The 20932-nt window shown below is 46.2% G+C and overlaps 1 protein-coding gene across 1 annotated transcript in view; it reads left to right on the forward strand.

The window, feature by feature from the left end:
* Positions 1 to 20932, forward strand: part of LOC123747055 (uncharacterized) — a 74145-nt gene that overhangs the window by 40531 nt on the left and 12682 nt on the right. The window contains 4 exon segments of the mRNA XM_045729040.2: positions 17849 to 18050; positions 18814 to 18958; positions 19089 to 19337; positions 20511 to 20592. Coding sequence (XP_045584996.2) covers positions 17849 to 18050; positions 18814 to 18958; positions 19089 to 19337; positions 20511 to 20592 — 678 coding nt within the window.

The following is a 20932-nucleotide window of genomic DNA, read 5'->3' on the forward strand; positions in this document are numbered from 1 at the left end:
CCTGCGGCTAACCGGTTCCTAGAGTAGGAAAATGAATCTGTAATTTTCTGTTTCAGTTGGGGTTTTCCCGGCTTAGGGATTATATCTGATTATGGCTTTTTTCACGTGGAAAGTGTTCTGGATGCCAGAGTTGCATTTAATATTTGCGTACATTGGTGAGTTACAGTCGGGAGGTTAGTTAATGCCGGTTAGTGTGTTTAGCTAATGGCCGACGCCTTCCCGCCAAACACACACCGAAACGACGACGTTGGTACAACGTTCGAACAAGTTTTAACACCTCCTAACCAGTTATAACAACCAATATAGCAAGTTGTAACAACGTTCTAATACGTCATAAACACGTTAAGCCAAGATGTAACAACTTTATTACAAGTTGTAACAAGCGGAAAATAGAGACAGTTTTGGTTTGTGTTTCCAAGGTTGTTCCTAAAGCCTCTAATTGTTGTGTGGACCTTAGTGATGGCTATGTGGTTCACAATGTGGCACTCATGGCTGGTGGTGTTAATATTACATGGGTTGGAAGTAATGTTGCGGCTCTCTTATTGACTATATGTTATTTATCTTTCTGCGTTGAGACACGAGTTGAAGGTTTCTCCTCGGAGCTCTCTCTGAATATGTTGTCCACTACTGCCACATCTGCCGTGGATGTGGTACTCCAACGCCTCACCCTCCCCACCTGCCCCCAAACCTTCCCACCTTCCCAAAAACACAACCTTCCAATCCACATTTCCATACTAACCCCACCACCCTTTCCGTTATCACCACCACATCACCCTACCTGAATGAATCAACGACATCCCTAGCACACACACACACACACACACACACAGGAGAAAAGACGGTTAAGTGGCGGGACCAAAGAGCCGGAGCTCATCCCCCCCCCCCCCCACAAGCACAACTAGTTGAGTACATAAGCCCCCACAACTGCACCTGTCTGTCAAGATCCTCCACAAATAAAAGTATAAGGTCAGAGAAATCTTCTCCAACACACCGAGCAGATGAGCAACAGCAGCAGCAGCAACAACATCCTCAGCAGCAGCCCCAGCAGCAACAACAGCCGCAGCAACAGCCTCAGCAGCAGCAGCAGCAGCAGCAGCAGCAGGCAGGACCAAACCTGACCAAACAGTGTGGGAAACAAGAGACTGGTGGTGTTGACATCAGGTGACGGTCACGGCCATCACTCACGTGTGTGAGGCTCAGGGGGGTAGACAGATATGAACCATATATATAGAAGAGGAAGTGTAGCTACGGGAGGACGTGCAGGATCAGCCATTAGGGACCGGCCCGGATGTTAGCACAGGCCGTCACAACACCCTCAGTCTCTCCCAGTGATTTCCCCTCGGGCCAATATCCGGCTGGAGGTTTGCTCTACCTTGCCTCGCGACGCCACTGATGTCTGAGAAATATAGCCTCAATTAGGCGGCCATGAGGCTACAAGGGTGATATATGACAGTGTGAGGGGAGAGGATCTAGTGTACCAACACCCCTTGACAGCTCAAGTACACCCACGCACACCCATCGGGGCTCTCACGCGACCCAACAGCTGGAGCTCAACCCCCGCAAGAACTAGATGAGTACCCCCTCTCTCCACAACACTTGATCCACCAACCAACACAAGGTAAACAGCTCTTATCACATATAATCACTCGTTAAATTATTTTTGTATTATCGTGATATTTTAATTACATTTGGGTCGATTATATATGTTTTAGAGACGATGTCTGAGGGCGTATTGGGGGACACGTTCATCAGGTGTGACCACAGTGTTTGGTGAGGCATGCGCGGTACATCAAAGTTGACCTCTTGCGCATCACCTCTAGCATCTGTCTCACGTCATGCGTACACGCATGCGCATCAAACCACCCACCCACATCTCCTCCACCGTCAACACAGCTCTCACTCATGCAAGATATATAAACACACATCTTACTAAACAATACAAAATCCCATACATGGTTCTGTTGTGCAGTAGTCAGCGCAGTCCATACCAGCCCCTTCACACAGCAAATCCATTACCACGAGAGACAACCCTTTCTCCCTTAAATCTCCTGGAGAGTTATTTAGGTATTTGTGATGGTATGAAAGCATATTACGATTACAGTAATAGTCTACATGGAAACTGGGAAGTCAACCTTTGTCCTAAAAAGAGAATATTCCTATGCTATAACTTTATTGTATTATAAATCCTTGGTTTAAAATATACAAAAATAAATGTTGAACACGTTTTCTTTGAAACGGTCTGAAAAATTTGGTTTTCTGTTAACGAAATTCTCGGGGTACACTCAAATAGTTTTTGAATTCTATATATCACATTTTTGTCCATAATACACCATATTAACCTAACCAAACGTAATGAAACCTAACCTAACCACAGATAGAGAGTAGATAACAGCACTAATTATGTAGTGCCCATATTGTAACTCTATGGGAATTCATCCCTGACGACTCCTTGAGGATTCCCTGATGTAAATCAGGTCTTTCAATGGGCTACAGAAAATAATATGGTATTTAATGAAGGTAAGTTCCAGCACTTGCGCTACGGAAAAAATGAAAATATAAAGGCAGAAACCACGAATGAGGCTAGCCGCAAACATCTGACCTCCGACAGACCAACAGGTGGAGAGTTCTAGAAGAGAGCGCTTTGTGTATGCCTCTGTACTCACCTATTTGTGCTTGCGGGGGTTGAGCTCTGGCTCTTTGGTGAGCTCTTTTGGCTCTGTCATATGCCAGACGCGCAGATGCTCTACAGAGCCAAGGATACACGTGACAGCCAGAGTGATCTATGCTCATTGTCCTCTCTCGTATGCCAGGCAGTTAATGCCCTAACTACCACCAGTTCACGCTTTACTAGTTAATAGCTTTTTTTGTCCACGACGGCGACCTACTCGGGTTCCCTTCCTTAACTTATCATGCTGTTAAGAAGATGGGACTGTGTAGGATGTCCCCCCCCCCCGTCCCCCCCTCCACAATACACCAAGACACAGCCCCTCCCCCCCCCACACACACACACATAATATACACAATACACAGCCCTCACTTCCCCCCCCCCCCACACAAGACACACCCTTCACCCCAACACTCACCTTCTGCCTTCAGAAATTAGAACAAAGGAATCATCAGTGCTGTGTATACACCTACGTGAGACCATATTTTTGAGTGTGCAGCCACGACATGCTTCGTCCGTAGGATGAGGGGGGGGGGGCTGAGCTACGAGGAAAGACTGAACTGGACCTCACCTGTCTGGAGGAGATGAAAATAGAGAAGACATAATAGCGAAGGACATATTAAGGACATATGAGATTCTAGAATAAATTGGCAATGTGGCCAACGTACACACACACATACACAATGATTTGTCACAAGACTTACTTGTTCCAGAGCTACGAGGTATGAGTTACGAGGAAAGGCTGCGTGAATTGCACCTCACGTCCTCGCGTCGCTGGAGGATGGAAGAGTAAGGGAAGACATGATTACCACATACAAAATTCTCAGGAAAATTGACAGGGTAGATAAAAAGTTTATTTAACACGGGAGCCGATCGGCCGAGCGGACAGCACACTGGACTTGTGATCCTGTGGTCCTGGGTTCGATCCCAGGCGCCGGAGAGAAACAATGGGCATAGTTTCTTTCACCCTATGCCCCTGTTACCTAGCAGTAAAATAGGTACCTGGGTGTTAGTCAGCTGTCACGGGCTGCTTCCTGGGGGTGGAGGCCTGGTTGAGGACCGGCCGCGGGGACACTAAAGCCCCGAAATCATCTCAAGATAACCTCAAGATAACACGGGTGGTACTCGCACAAGAGGACGCAGGTAACTGAATACCCAAATGAGCCACGGAAACATTAGAAAGAACTTTTCAGTATCAGGATAGTTGCTAAATAGGATGCATTAGGCAGTGATGTGGTGGAGGCTGACTCCATACACAGTTTCAAATGTAGATATGATTGACCCCAATAGGCCCAGAATCTGTACACCAGTTTATTGATGGTTGAGAGGCAGGACCAATGAGCCGAAGCTCAGCCCCGGCAAGCACAAGGTGAATACACCCCGAGTACCATGTGCTCAGGTTGAGTAAGCCAGACCCAGCCATCTAGTACCGGATAAGCCAGTGTGGGCGGCCCTTATGGCTGGCCAGACCAAGTACCTAACTCTTAGGGTCCCTGGCCCTGTAGGACCTGAAGGTGATATAACGACCACTCACGTCCTGTGACCACCGGCCACAGTTACCAGCTCATATGGGTAAGGCATGACCCTGATCCATCATGGCCCCTCAGGGGTCATCATGGCCCCTCAGGGGTCATCATGGCCCCTCAGGGTCATCATGGCCCCTCAGGGTCATCATGGCCCCTCAGGGGTCATCATGGCCCCTCAGGGTCAACATGGCCCCTCAGGGCCATCATGGCTCCTCAGGGCCATCATGGCCCCTCAGATGGTCGTCCAAGGAGCGGATCGCCCAAAAAAAATCAGCATAGTTTTCGAATATAAATTAATATTTATGCGTAATATAATTTTATATATAGCTAAGCCAATGATAATTTAGGCGTTTTGATTCTCTTGATAATTATTTGGATTTGCTCTAACTAAGTGAAACATTTATAAAAGTGGGATTCGAACGAAGGGAGAGAACAAAGCACTGTTCGATAACAATTCGAACATCAGATGTCAGTGTGTAAAGTGTTTAGTGATTAACGACCATTTGGCTTCTTTTGACATGGACTGACTGGCATAACTGGTGTTTGGGGATTACTGACTGTTTACTACCCACTATACACTCTTACCTTCTTATCTTGAGATGATTTCGGGGCTTTAGTGTCCCCGCGGCCCGGTCCTCGACCAGGCCTCCACCCCCAGGAAGCAGCCCGTGACAGCTGACTAACACCCAGGTACCTATTTTACTGCTAGATAACAGGGGCATAGGGTGAAAGAAACTTTGCCCATGGTTTCTCGCCGGCGCCTGGGATCGAACCCAAGACCACAGGATCACAAGTCCAGTGTGCTGTCCGCTCCTCGACCGGCTTACAGTCTATGCCAGTTAGCGCCAGTAACAGATCTGTCATCACAGTCTTTCAACGCATCATCATTCTGTTAATTAGAATCTCAACGCGACTCCCAACATTCAATTACCAATTTTCTGGTAAATTATCGTCTCTGGCCGCTGTTGTCTTAGTGAGATTTTTCCCCACATTAGTAATTATACATCATACAAGTTTCCTTGAGTATTCTCAGCTCTTGGATACAAGAGCCAGGCCACTTGAAGTGCGGTCAAGCTCTTTCACAGTGGGTGTCTTCACACAAGTTCCCACCGCTCTCTCTCACAGACAACACTCTCTCTCCCACAGACAACACTCTCTCTCCCACAGACAACACTCTCTCTCCCACAGACAACACTCTCTCTCCCACAGTCAATACTCTCTCTCCCATAGACAACACTCTCTCTCCCACAGACAACACACTCTCTCCCACAGACAACACTCTCTCTCCCACAGACAACACTCTCTCTCCCACAGCCAATACTCTCTCTCCCATAGACAACACTCTCTCTCCCACAGACAACACTCTCTTCCACAGTCAATACTCTCTCCCATAGACAACACTCTCTCTCCCACAGAGAACACTCTCTCTCCCACAGACAACACTCTCTCTCCCACAGACAACACTCTCTCTACCACAGTCAATACTCTCTCCCATAGACAACACTCTCTCTACCACAGTCAATACTCTCTCCCATAGACAACACTCTCTCTCCCACAGACAACACTCTCTCTCCCACAGACAACACTCTCTCTCCCACAGACAACACTCTCTCTACCACAGCCAATACTCTCTCCCATAGACAACACTCTCTCTCCCACAGACAACACTCTCTCTCCCACAGACAACACTCTCTCTCCCACAGACAACACTCTCTCTCCCACAGACAACACTCTCTCTCCCACAGACAACACTCTCTCTCCCACAGTCAATACTCTCTCTCCCATAGACAACACTCTCTCTACCACAGTCAATACTCTCTCCCACAGACAACACTCTCTCTCCCACAGACAACACTCTCTCTCCCACAGACAACACTCTCTCTCCCACAGACAACACTCTCTCTACCACAGTCAATACTCTCTCCCATAGACAACACTCTCTCTCCCACAGACAACACTCTCCCACAGACAACACTCTCTCTCCCACAGACAACATTCTCTCTACCACAGTCAATACTCTCTCCCATAGACAACACTCTCTACCACAGTCAATACTCTCTCCTATAGACAACACTCTCTCTCCCACAGACAACACTCTCTCCCATAGACAACACTCTCTCCCACAGACAACACTCTCTCCCACAGACAACACTCTCTCCCACAGACAACACTCTCTCTCCCACAGACAACACTCTCTCTCCCACAGACAACACTCTCCCACAGACAACACTCTCTCCCACAGACAGCACTCTCTCTCCCACAGACAACACGCCACACAGACAGTGAGTCACGATAACGGGGCTGAAGATATAATGACCAAACCACACGTCAGAAGATGATGAGACGACGACGTTTCGGTCCGTCCTGGACCATTCTCAAGTCGTGTGTGAGGACCACTTGCTAATGGTCCACGACGGACCGAAACGTCGTCGTCTCTTCATCTTATGCGTGGTTTGGTTAACATACACACACACACACGTGGTGTGTGTGTATGGGGCCTCGTAGCCTGGTGGATAGCGCACAGGACTCGTAATTCTGTGGCGCGGGTTCGCTTCCCGCACCCGGCAGAAACAAATGGGCAAAGTTTTTTTCACCCTGAATGCCCCTGTTACCTAGCAGTAAATAGGTACCTGAGAGTTAGTCAGCTGTCACGGGCTGCTTCCTGGTGTGTGTGTGTGTGGTATGGAAAAAGTAGTTAGTAAACAGTTGATTGACAGTTGAGAGGCGGGCCGAAAGAGCAAAGCTCAACCCCCGCAAAACACAACTAGCTGAACACAACTAGGTGAATACATACATCTACCTTAAGGGGGGCCTGATAGCTGAATGGACAGCGCTCTGGACTCGTAATCCCAGGGTCCCGGGCAATGGCAGAAACAAGTTGGCAGAGTTTCTTTCACCCTGATGCCCATGTTATCTACCAGTAAATAGGTACCTGGGAATTAGTCAGCTGTTACGAGCTGCTTCCTGGGTAGGTGTGTGTGTGTGTGTAAAAAAAAGTTAGTAGTTAGTAACAGTTGATTGACAGTTGAGAGGCGGGGTGAAAGGGCAGAGCTCAACCCCCGTAAGCACAACTATGTGACCACAACTAGGTGAAGACACACACTGGGCCAGACAAGAGCCTCGTGCCCACCGCCGCCTCCTCCTCTCCTCTTCGCCCAACAGTAATTTTCTTGCTAATCACAACTCCGCCATCAGATGATTTCAGTGCTGACCAAGACTCTCGACTGCTTTCTCATTTTCCTCTTTAATTCCCGAGGGTACAGGAGACGATCTGTATTCTTCAGACCGGCTTACAGTAAGCTGTAGTCTTCCCGACCGTCTTAAGTGGTTGGGCACCATTCCTTTCCCCCCGTCTCATCCCAAAATTCTTATCCTGACCGCTTCTCAGTGTTATATAGTCGTAATGGCTTGGCGCTTTCCCAATCAGGCCTTACCTATCAGTACTCGCCTATCAGGCCTTACCTATCAGGCCTTACCTATCAGGCCTTACCTATCAGTACTCACCTATCAGGCCTTACCCTATCAGGCCTTACCTATCAGGCCTTACCTATCAGTACTCACCTATCAGGCCTCACCTATCAGTACTCACCTATCAGGTCTTACCTATCAGACAGATACATCATTCCCTCCATGGAAGCTGGCTTGCCACTGACCTGGGGCCAGATTCACGAAGCAGTTACGCAAGCACTTACGAACCTGTGCATCTTTTCTCAATCTTTGGCGGCTTTGTTTACAAATATTTAACAATTAATGAGCTCCGAAGCACCAGGAGGCTGTTTATAACAATAACAACAGTTGATTGGCAAGTTGTCATGCTTGTAAACTGTTTAATAAATGTAACCAAAGCCGTCAAAGATTGAGGAAAGCTGTACATGTTCGTAAGTACTTGCGTAACAGCTTCGTGAATCTGGCCCCAGACCATAACAGGAGTGTACTCAATTAGCAAGATGCTACGCCTCTTGGGTCCCGCCTCTCGACCATGAATCGACAGTTGTAATTAATCATTCCGTCAAGTGCATGCGGCTGAGTGTTAAATATATATACTAGTGGCGTAGCAAGTAGCAATCTGTGGTAAATGAACCTGAGTAATGTACAAGCAGGCAGAAATATAATCCTGGATTATCAGTACAAGCGCCAGGCTGGTGGTGGCTGCCCCCCCCCCCCCCTAGCGTCAGCTGTCTCCATCACTCCTACCAATTGGCTCTAATATCTGCACGAGCCTCTAATATAACCTTTGACCCCCTTAAAGCCGGTGACCTGGCTACGTGTACTTACTTATCGGCACTTACATATCTGTGACTAGGGACACGTGAGGTGTAGCTCTTTGTGTGTCTCGTCTACTGGCCTGGTTGTACCTGTTATCTCGAGGTTATCTTGAGATGATTTCGATAGAATTGAACTATTCTGACGTTTGAATTCTTCGTCTAATCTGGTGTTAGAGTTGTAGATGAAGGTGGCTTCCACATCATAATCTAATGCATGTCACTATCTTGTCTTCCCGGTATCTAGTATGTTGCGATCATATCCCCTCTGTTTGTTCTCTCCTCCAGAGTTCTTAGGTCTAATTCCATTAACCTCACAGTGTGGGGGGGGGGAGGTCGTTCTTCTGTATCTCTGACCATTCTCAATGTTTACCGCTGTGTAAAATATGCAGCTGCTTATATGTCAAGGATGAAGCAAACTTAATCCTCCAGATGCTTATTGGCACGCCAGCAAGGTTTCAAGTCTCAGTTGGGTACCAGTTAGGTTCCTCAGAGATCCTTATTGTGAGAACAAGGGGCTCGAGCCTTTTGGGCTCGAATTATATATATATATATATATATATATATAAGTTGTGAGGGTACCACCTCTGGTGTGCAAGTGTGGGAGACCCATAGCCTCGAAGAAGAAAATAAAGAGTATTCAGAGAAGACCTTGTGGATTCTCACTGAACACTTTAATATTTTCTTCACCTACCACCCCCAATCTTTTGTATATATGCATGTATATGTTTTATTTAAGCTTGGTTACAAAAAAGGAGTTACATTTATGGTACAAAGATGATTATCTCAAGTTGTCAAACTCCTCCAGCTCCTCAGATGGCGGGCAGTAACCCTGAATGTAGTGAGCATTTCCCCTCTGTATCGCCACGCTGAGGCGCTGGAAAAGGAAGCTGGCAGCTCTAGGTTCTCTTGTTGTTTCAATTGGCCTAGAACCCAGTTCCTTCAAAAAATTGCTGGCACTCTTACCCCAGGCGCCGAGTGTCTCAGAAGCAATGGGGACAAAATTGTAGTAGTGATCCAGTTCTCTGTACTTACGGGATTTGGGTGATTCCCAGTGAGTGGCAGCGCCACCTGGTTGTTCAACACTGAAGTCAAATGTAGGTGTTAGCCAGGGTTGATACACATATGTAGTCCCATGCCAACTGCTTGCTATTTTTCCAGGGGTTCACTATGATACCATCTGGGCGACCAGTTAACACCACTCAAGAGCTGATAGGTCAACACACCTCATGATGTAACACTGTAAAAGTGTTTGGGTTAGTTTATTTAAAATATATATAGAGTACACGAGTCACAGACAAGGATCTGAGAGGCGCCAGTTGTCTGCCTGAGATCTCACACCTCTAACCGTTAATGACCCCAAGTGACCTGAGGTCAGATCATGATAATTTCACCTTGCTTCCGCTAAGCGTATAATTGGAGCCGGGTAGCCTTCAAACATGCCGACGTTTAAGGAGTGGCTTGGTAGTGCCGGAGGCTATCTACTTGTGGGCGGAGTTAGCTACTAGGTTCCCCAATATAAACTCTGAGAGCTATCCAGCATAAAGCATTAACAGACAGAACGGCAGTCAGGATTGCAGAAGAGACGGCCTAGCAGGAAGGCTGTCGGCCGGCAGGGCGGGAGTCTCTGTCAACTACAGACCCCCCCCCCCCTCTATCCAGCTATAGGCAGAGACACTTGGTGAGTGAACAGTGAGGTGACTTGGTCGTGTTTTACATATGTTGTGTGATGATCAGGGGCAGTCAAGTTGTAGGGTTCTCGAATTCTTGGATGATGACTCACTTTGCATATTAAACTGGAACATTTTAATTGAATTGCTAAATTATGATACTTCATGTGAAATATAATTATGAATTTATTATTTAAATTGTGTTTAACTTTGTTCCCTAGAGATTTTGAGTTGAGATGAGAAAGCCTCTGTGATTACTGGTTTCATGATTTAATGAGTACATGTTTGGAGTTGATACATGGTAATAACATCTTTTGAGAATATTTTGATACAGGCAAGTTCCATTCCTTGTCTTGTATGTAATGATCATGAATGGATGGTGGCAGCATTTCGTCTTCTACTATCTACTCTTCTACTTCTACTATCTACTCTTCTACTTCTACCTATCTACACCTCTCCCTCCACCCCTCTCTCAACTCTCACTTTCAACTAATGACCATCCTCGCTCCTCCCACCTCTCTACCTCTCACCCCAAACCCTCACTAATTACTTCACTATTCATTTCTTTCCTTTCGTTTTCTCGTATACGTTTGTGGCAGTGATTATGTATTCTAGAGTTCTCTCTGGAGTTTCGGGTAACTGATCAAGTGACGGCGCCTTGTAGTCGTAGCACCTAGGTAGTCAAATACCTAGGTTACAAGGTGTTGAACGAGAGAGGTTGTCTTAGGAACTCTGGGAGTGCTCTAGAATAGTTAGCTAACTGGGGACGGGATAACGGACTAGAGAGAGCTGTTTCCCCCGGCCTCGTTAGATAACTGGGGGGGTGGAATAATGGACAAGATAGAGTTATTTCCCCCACCCCCCGTTACAATGAGACATGTCAGGTCAACACACCTCATAAGACATGCCAGGTCAACACATCTCATAAGACATGCCAGGTCAACACATCTCATAAGACATGTCAGGTCAACACACCTCATAAGACATGCCAGGTCAACACATCTCATAAGACATGCCAGGTCAACACATCTCATGATGAGGCAGAAAAATGCGATCCTTTTATGTTGACCAGACCACACACTAGAAATTGAAGGGACGACGACATACTTCAGCCACGTTATTGTGACTCATCGCCCGATCCTTTTATACACATCCCACAAGCACAATGTTGTTAACTTACTAATTAATAATTCCTGCAGATTTTGCATTGACTTCGTGTATCCATGTTTCAGGATGTCACCTGTGTATACTGTATGCGAACTATTACAGGTACAGCGTACAGTTTAAAGTTGACCCTGGACAACAATAGTTAATCAACCATTTACGAAACCTGTACATCTATCCCAAATCATGGCAGCTTCGATTACATTAATTAAACAGTTTACGAGCTTGGAAACATCACAACCCAAGGTTTTTATTATAACTTCGTAGTACTTCGGAGCTCATAAACTAGTGAGTAAATGTAAACAAAGTCGCCATGATTGAGTAATGATGTACAGGTTTCGTACGTGGATTGGTAAATGCTTAATGACTCCAAGAAAAGATCAAGAAAAGATGTACAGGTTCGTAAGTACTTGCGTAATTCTTCGTGAATCTGGCCCCAGGCACATGCACAGACCTCTCACAACTTCACAAAACACCCCGTAAGGGTTGCGAGTTCAAAATACGGAATAAAACAATATAGCATAACAATGCTATAACATTTAGCAACACACACGATCTTAAATATCCAAATATTAAATGCTTGACGCAGGAAAACCCAACATTCTTGACGAGTGATATTTCCAGCCCCTTGCTGCCCGCCGCATTGACCGGGTGGAGCCGGGGCTTGTAGGGCGGCCCAGGTGGTGGGCCCAGGTGGTGGGCCCAGGTGGGTGGTGGGCCCAGGTGGTGGGCCCAGGTGGGTGGTGGGCCCAGGTGGTGGGCCCAGGTGGCGGGCCCCCGAGCACCGCCCTTATGGCAAGGTGTTAGGGTTCCCTCCGGGGTGCTCACACCCCCAGATGACCTACACAGTGTGAAGGGTAGGGAAGTGGGTGGGAGGAGGAGTAGCGGGGAGTGGCCTCAACCAACGGGAAGGATGACGGGAAGGATGACGGGAAGGATGACGGGAAGGATGACGGGAAGGATGACGGGAAGGGGAAGGAAAAGCAGGAGAGGTAGAGGAGGGAATAGGGAGAATAAACAGCATAAGACGTGGAAGAGGAGCGCATAAACTGTGTAGTGTGTAGACTAACAAGCATAAACAGCGACTCTTCTATTATCCTGTAATTTGAAATATATTAAATGTATTAACAAAAGACTTACGTCCAGTATATATTAATATATTGTAAATCTATAATGTTGCAATGAGAAAAGTTTCCTGCTAGCTGCCATTATAAGGTGTATAGGCTAGATGAAATCGTAAATGTAAAAATATCCGCTCAGGTCTGAATTAAAACCTTCAGTGACCTGTCATCCTTTTTGCGCTACTGCTGACAGGATGAGTATGGGGTGCACAAACCAGAGAGACGATGCAGTTGAGGGAAGACAAGGTACTCATAATACTCCCTACACCCTTCCTGGATTATTATTATACAATAATCCGCATGTGTGTATTATTGTATAAGTTAACCAACATTTTCTCCTAGAATTCTAACTGAAGATACCACTAACCTGACTACTGAGAGACGAGTAGTGCTTCAAAAAAGCTCATTTTGAAGAGATGAAGGTGTCTCACCATCTCAAAGCAGTTTACATAAGAACATAAAAACAAAGGTAACTGCAGAAGGCCTATTGACCCATACGAGGCAGCTCCTATCTATAACCACCCAATCCCACTCATATACATGTCCAACCCACGTTTGAAACAATCAAGCGACCCCACCTCCACCACGTTACGCGGTAATTGGTTCCACAAATCAACAACCCTGTTACCGAACCAGTATTTACCCAAGTCTCTCCTAAATCTAAACTTATCTTTCCTAAATCTAAACATGTATGGAGGTGCTGAGGTCCGTGACGGAGGTGGTAGAAGACACGGAGAGGAGCTGAGGACACGCACACACAAGCCGGGTGGCGGCCGGAGACCATGACACTCCTGGGAGTACTATTCGACCCACTGTGGCTCCAAGGGGCACTCAGCGCCCCATGAACCAACAGACACGCCTACCACTGGGAAGGGAAGGACTGCTGGCGGGAGAGGTAGAAACACAAGGCGGGTAAGAATTATAACTGAAAAAAAAATTGTGAAAGGATAGGAATAAAAGGAGGAGAGAAGGAGGAATGCGGAGGAAAAAATGGTATGGGATAGGAAGGAGATTGGAGGGAGGAGACGCGGAAGAGGAAACCCAAAAAGGTAGAAAAAGTAAAAATGGAAAAAATGGAAAAGGGGCAAGGAGAAATGCGTTGACAAGTGGAGGGAGGCTGAGAAGCAGGAAGATGGCAGAAGAGAGAGAGAGGAGGAGGAGAAGGAATGGGGGGGGGGACGGGATGGAGAGGTTCTGCAAAAAAAACAAAAGGAAAAGGGGAGGAAAGGGTACGTGATACAGGGTGAGGCTCAGTAACAACAGCAGCAGCAGTAGCAGCAGCAGCAGCAGCAGCACCAGCAGTAGCAGCAGCAGCAGTACCAGCAGCAGCAGCAGTACCAGCAGCAGCAGCAGCAGCAACAGTAGCAGCAGCAACAGTAGCCGGAGCAGCAGCAACAGTAGCAGCAGCAACAGTAGCAGCAACAGCAACAGCAGCAGCAACAGCAACAGCAGCAACAGTAGCAGCAGCAGCAGCCATCGCAACCGTGTTCCCCAGACACTCCTCCCTTTCACAGGAGTATAGTACCGCCTCGGGGCTGTCTTCGCCAACAGTGTCTCGCTGTCTCCACCTCCACACCAATGACTGCCACAGACTCCCAAGTGTCAGCACCTTCCACACACACACACACACACACACACACACACACACACACACACACACACACACACACACACACACACACACCAGCGAGTCATCGCCCTTTGACATTCAAAAGGGCGAGATCAAAACACGATAATGTCAAAAACTGACAAGCAGATCTGTTTTCCAGATTGCAAGCACAGTAAAGCAGGAGGGATTTAAGACCAAGACTAATAGGGTAATGTTAAGACCATGGACCTAACTAGACAACAGAGTACTAAGGGTGTGAAGCCATTTGCCTCGTAAGATCAAATCACAGCTTAAGATTGTGGTAAATCTTCCAGGGCTCATCTTACGAGTCCCTGGGTCATTAGACGAGCACCCAATTACTCGCTTCCTTAACCACTCTACTGTCACAAGATATAATGAAGGGAGTAATTATAGAGTCAGTATGCTGGGTGGATGTCTAGCTCCTAGAGCGTACTCCTCTGCCTCCTCTGTGGCTCTTGTTGTAGCTGGCATACATCTTGGCTCTTGTGGCTGGCATACATCTTGGCTCTTGTCGTGGCTGGCATACATCTTGGCTCTTGTGGCTGGCATACATCTTGGCTCTTGTGGCTGGCATACATCTTGGCTCTTGTGGCTGGCATACATCTTGGCTCTTGTGGCTGGCATACACCGTGGCTCTTGTGGCTGCGTCATGTCGACGTCAGCGCTTGTGCAGCGTCAAGTCGACGTCAGCGCTTGTGCAGCGTCAAGTTGACGTCAGCGCTTGTGCAGCGTCAAGTTGACGTCACACAAACACACAATGGCCACTGTGTTACAGTGTTTGGTTACATAGTGGAGGCCGAGGAGAGCAGGAGCTCCCTCGAGGGAAGAGAGTACAGCGCGAGACTATAGAAAGTACAGTGCCCGAGGCTATAGAAAGCTATAAATAATCCACAAGTACTATACGAAATCCGTTAGAACAACATCTTGATATAACGCCTAATTATTCAAGGATTCCAATACACTATTGTAAGCTGGAAAAGTAAACATTCCACTCAGTCTAAATCCCATAAGACGCTGGTCAAAATGTCGAGAAAACGAGACAAAACGTGACAAAAATCTTGAATGTGACAACATTACGAGTGACAGAAGGACACATTACGAGCGTGACATAAGCACATAATTACAAACATGATTGAACACGACATGATAACGAAAGTGACAGAACGCGACAACTTTAAGGGTACGTCGTGATTCAGGGCTGTAGGAAGAGAGACACAGGTGTAGGAAGAAAGCCATGTATGTAGGAAGAGACATCTGTAGGAAGAGAGCTACGTGTGTAGGTAGCGAGACACAGGTGTAGGAAGAAAGCCACGTATGTAGGAAGAGACATCTGTAGGAAGAGAGACACAGGTGTAGGAAGAGAGCCACATGTGTAGGTAGCGAGACACAGGTGTAGGAAGAGACAGGTGTAGGAAGCTGTGGACGGTAAATATTGATAATTTAAATACAAATACGTTGAACATATATACTCTGAAAGCGATGCAGTTACTTAAGCCATCCTTACTCCCCATGAAAGGCAAATTATGTATAACTTGTCTACATAGATACAATCAAGTGTCATTCATATGTAAATGTTGTAATCTAAACAACCTAGTTAAACCTAAGCTAACCTAGCCTAGCCTAAAACCTAAGCTAACCTAGCCTAGCCTAAAACCTAAGCTAACCTAGCCTAAAACCTAAGCTAACCTAGCCTAGCCTAAAACCTAAGCTAACCTAGCCTAAACCTAAGTTAAGCTAACCTAGCTTAGCCTAACCTAAATCTAGCTTAGCCAAACCTGAACGTAGCTTAGCCTAGCCTAACCCTAGCTTAGCCTAGCCTAACCCGAGCTTAGTCTAACCTAAACCTAGCCTAGTCTAGCCTAACCAAAACGTAGCTTAGCCTAGCCTAGCCCTTTGCTCCAGATTTATTGCATGCTTCAACTACTGAGTATATCTACACTTTGTGAAAACTCTCGGATGTTACAGTCTTTTGTACGAGCAAGTAGACCAGAACTGTTATAACCTTGGGAGGAGCCAATAACTACTGCCACACTACTACATCCCAGCAACAGCAAAGTCACACCTCGACATTGAGGTTCTTAGCAGCCCCATATGCAAGGGGTGGGGCCATATCTGTGACTTAACTTCCCCATATGTAAGGGGGTTGGGGACATATTTGTATCTTTAATCATGAGACCACATATGTGGTAGCCCTTCGTGCTATCCCGTCTTGTACTCCCAGCCATCCTGTATTCCAGTCCCCTGTCATGTCTTTAGTGCCATCCCCTGTCATGTCTTTAGTGCCATCCCCTGTCATGTCATTCGTGACATTCCCTCGTGAAAATATGAGTTTACTTTAACCATTTAATAAATTGGAAATTGGGTAATCATGTAACATAATGATTATTGGTGAAATATTTTTAACTACCCATTGACCAGTAAAGACAAAATGATGCAAATGTGAAGAAATTCACTCCAACGAAAGCCATGTAAACATAATCTGAAGGATACGTCACATTGTACATATGACTATTCGCCAAAGATTTTAAAAGCTAACTTAACCCAACCGAGCCTAACACAGCATACCTAAGCTTATACATCCTAACCTAGCAAAATATATATATACACGGCTTTAACAATCGGAAAAGGCGCTTTGTCGAACCGTCTTGTGTGGAATTTGACCATACACCCTTCAGCTTGTGTTGAGGACGACCCATCTAGGAAATACCCCGGGTACACGGTTAAGTTCTGACTCGTATGATATCCGAGCATCACAACCAGTGAGACGAGAGGAGAGACAGATGCTGCAGCCTCCACACACACACACCAGGGTTCACACTTACCTATCAGTGACTACAGAGTGAGATCTAGCTCTTTATGCCCCGCCTACTGGCCTTATATATGTTGGATTATAATATAACTTTTGACGTTCCAATTTTGTATCTAATCTGACCTTAAAGTTGTGGATGTCTGAGAGGTGTTTGACTAACAATAGTTTTCTTAAACTTTCCATTATATTGACACGACTGACGCAGCTTGACAGGGTGTTCTACACACCAACATGTGTACTGCCTAACATATTCCTATCTGACTCCTTCTAAATGTAAATTTGTTCTGTTTGAATCAAATGTTCGTGTTGTTTCTTCAAGTTTTATAAATAACCTTGTATGTAGCCCGTTCTCGCATACAAAGATCCAAGCTCGTTAATCCAGCCGCCAAACCCGCTGTTTATGAATGAAAAACGGTTTACACACGACTCACAACTGATGACGTCCGAATACTTACAGAACAAGTGCTTCACTCACGTCCTCTGTTCGAACCACAATTCGATAAATGCTTCACCCATGTACTTCAAATACAAATAATCACTAGGACATCAGTCCGTCCTCCAAACAAAGACCCAGAAGTGATTCCATGCACCCGCCAAACCCCCTGTTTATGAATCAAAAACGGTTTACACACGACTCACAACTGATGACGTTCCGAACACTTCCGGAACAAGTGCTTCACTGACGACTTTTGTTCGAACCACAACGCTATAAATGTTTCACCCACGAACTACAAATACAAATAATCGCCAACAGAACCTAAACATCTAACCTAGTCTATGCCTATATATGCACAACACGCTAATATTTTATCATAATTTATATTTGAGAAAATTTCCGTTTTGAATGAACAGCATGTTAAAATTTATGGATGTGGGGTAGCCCGCTGGATGTAATGGACTTGAGTCGAGGACGGGTTGAGGACATACACAGTGACCTGGCAATTCGCCTCGCAACACCTCCAGACTGTAGATGTAACACTAACAAGCATCTTGTGTGGCAGGTCAGCTGGAGCGGTTCAACGGACTATATATCAACAAGCTGGAGAGGGAACTGTCCAGCAGCTCGGCCAAAATAGCAGCCCTGGAGGCCACAGTGAGGAGCATTGCTGACCGGGCCAGTACCTGGGACAACATTCAGAACCATATGGCCGTCTGGACTGACCAATCCAGGACCATGGAGCGAAAACTGGATATTCTAAATAGGTGAAACAATTACTTACGAATGTCTTTCGTACCTACACTACCAATTATTAATTTTTTTTAGTATGTAATCTTATTCTAAGAAAAAATGCTTTAACTGTATTCCAATACTGAATAATAGACACCAGGCTAGCCTAGTGTCACTCGGCACAAGTTTCGTGTAATTTGCGCCTCAATAATTTAGTAAGGCTTTATACAGATTGGTTAAATTTAAATAAATCAAAATCTAAATTTGTTGTGGTCATATTAAAAATAGCTGCGACATCAGTCACCACAAGTCATCATGAACTCCTAGCGTACCTTGCAGGTAATTTTTTAATGCATCGAAAGGCATTGCTTTCAACAGGTGGGAACACTTTTGACCCAGACGAAACACACCGATACCCTCCACATTCACAACACACACACCCTCCACATCCACAACACACACGCCCTCCACATTCACAACACACACCCTCCACATCCACAACACACACGCCCTCCACATTCACAGAACACACACCCTCCACATTCACAGAACACACACCCTCCACATTTCACAACACACACACCCTCCACATCCACAACACACACACCCTCCACATCCACAACACACACGCCCTCCACATTCACAGAACACACACCCTCCACATTCACAACACATTCTCTACAGCCACAACACACACACCCTCCACAAGATTCCCATTCTCCTCACATCCACCTGGGTAACTTAACAAAACAGATGACATGTAGCTGGTGGCGCCTAAGAGTTCCTGGATATATACAGGTGTCACGAGAAGCAAGACTCCTGGGAGGTCAGACTTAACGCCGTCGACGCCCTCAACCACAAGCTGACGGCGTTAGACAAGAAAATCAACGCCATGACGCGCCTCGAGTTCAAGGTGGAGCAGGTGTCAGAGCGCGTTGAGGAGGTGAGTACAGGCATGCAGGGGTGAGTACAGGAATGCAAGAGGTGACTCCTTACCCTTCAACAGTAACCAACACCACTCCTAACACACCCACCTTAGCAGTGACGCCAGCTCCTCCTCCTCCTCCCCACAGGTGGACTCAACAGTGAACTGGGTGAAGAAACAGATGAACTCCCCAGAGCACCCGATCATCACAGAGTTCGCTGGCCGGGGCCTCCTCTCCTCCCTGGTACAGATCGAGAACAAGCTCGACAACATCACACACAGCCTGGCAAATGCTGGGCCCTCCAGCAGCAGCAGCAGCAGCAGCGGCGGCGGCAGCAATAGAAGCAGCAGCAGTAGCAGTGGCGTCCCAGAATACAACACATATAAGAGACCCAGAGTAGGTACCACTCCCTATATGTGTACAGAGCTGTACGAATTATATGCAGTGGTAAGAAGTTTCCCGTGGCGCAGTGGTAACACACTCGTCCAAAGCTTCGCGAACGATTTGACCTGGGTTTGTAGCCTAGCCGGGGAGGATTGACTAGGTGTCAATCCTTAACTGAACGCCTCTGTTCACCCAGCAGTGAATTGGTATCTAAATGTTAAACGATTTGGTGGGTCGTATTCCAGGGAAAATTTAGATTAAGGACCTGCCCAAAAAGCAATACGTACTAGTGGCTTTACAAGAATGTTAGAACTCTTGTATGTATAGATAAAAGACAAAAAAAATAAATAAATAAAAAATAAAAATATATACATTCAGGAAATTCTGATATCATATTAAACATTTGAACTTTTCCTATACATTAAATTTAGTTGGTTGCAGAAAGGCTTAGTCACAATAACGTGACAAGATATGAAATCCTAATCACGCATCAGAAAATGATCGTTTCTTCATTTTCTAATGTGTGATTTGGATATCAAGAACCTAAAGTGTTGAGAACAATGTAGGAAAACACCAAGATGTAAATAGACTTCATTCATAGATGACGTTGTGCCCTTACACTACAACATGTCTGTATTCACCTAATTGTGTTTGCGGGGGGAGAGTGAGCTTGTCTGTGTGTGAGAGCGTCATGATGTTGGGAGCCTGTGAGTGTCTTGGCGGTTCGTGTCTTTAGTTGATGGTGTCCTAATAGTGCGTCTCGTGTGTCCGGAAAGTGCGTGTGTACGAACAATGCGAGGGTCCGGACAATGGGAGGGTCCGGACAGTGCGTGTCCGGACAATGGGAGGGTTCAGACAGTGCGTGTCCGGACAATGCGAGGGTCCAGACAGCGCGTGTCCGGACAATGCGAGGGGTCCAGACAGTGCGTGTCCGGACAATGCGAGGGTCCAGGCAGTGCGTGTCCGGACAATGCGAGGGTCCAGACAGTGCGTGTCCGGACAATGCGAGGGTCCGGACAGTGCGTGTCAATGCGTAAGTGAACTGGGTATCCTGATTGTGTGTTTGGTGAGCTCATTCTCTCGATTTGCCAGAGTACAAAATCTGCCGTCCTCTCAATGTGTCTCTGTGAGTAAGGGTGTATGTCAGTGAGTGAGAGGATCCTGACGGTGCATGTCTTCCCCCAGCAGGTACACGGGTCGAGGTACCGGCAGGTGCGGCCCACTGTGGAGCCTGAGCCAGGAATCACCTTCACTACTGGATTTGATGGTCAGTAGTTTCTCCTTTTCCACACATGCAATAATTAATTATATGTATATCCGTATTTTTCATTAATACTGAAATAATAGATATAAAGTTTTTGCATGCATCTTATCAGTGCTTATCAATTTGTACAAAAATAGAGTAATTTCGATATGTAAACAATTGAAATTTCATTAAATTTTCACGTTTCAGTTACCGTGCAACTAATAACCAGTAAAAGCAGAGAATAATAATATTTGAGACATAGGGCGGGACAGAAATGGTTGGGGGCGTTTCCCATCATTTAATGCCTCTGTTTACCTAGTAGTAAATACCTACCCAGGAGTTAGTCAGCTTGTTGCGGGGT

The sequence above is a fragment of the Procambarus clarkii genome, chromosome 87 (assembly GCF_040958095.1).
Source record: "Procambarus clarkii isolate CNS0578487 chromosome 87, FALCON_Pclarkii_2.0, whole genome shotgun sequence".
NCBI classification, from domain to species: Eukaryota; Metazoa; Arthropoda; class Malacostraca; order Decapoda; family Cambaridae; genus Procambarus; species Procambarus clarkii.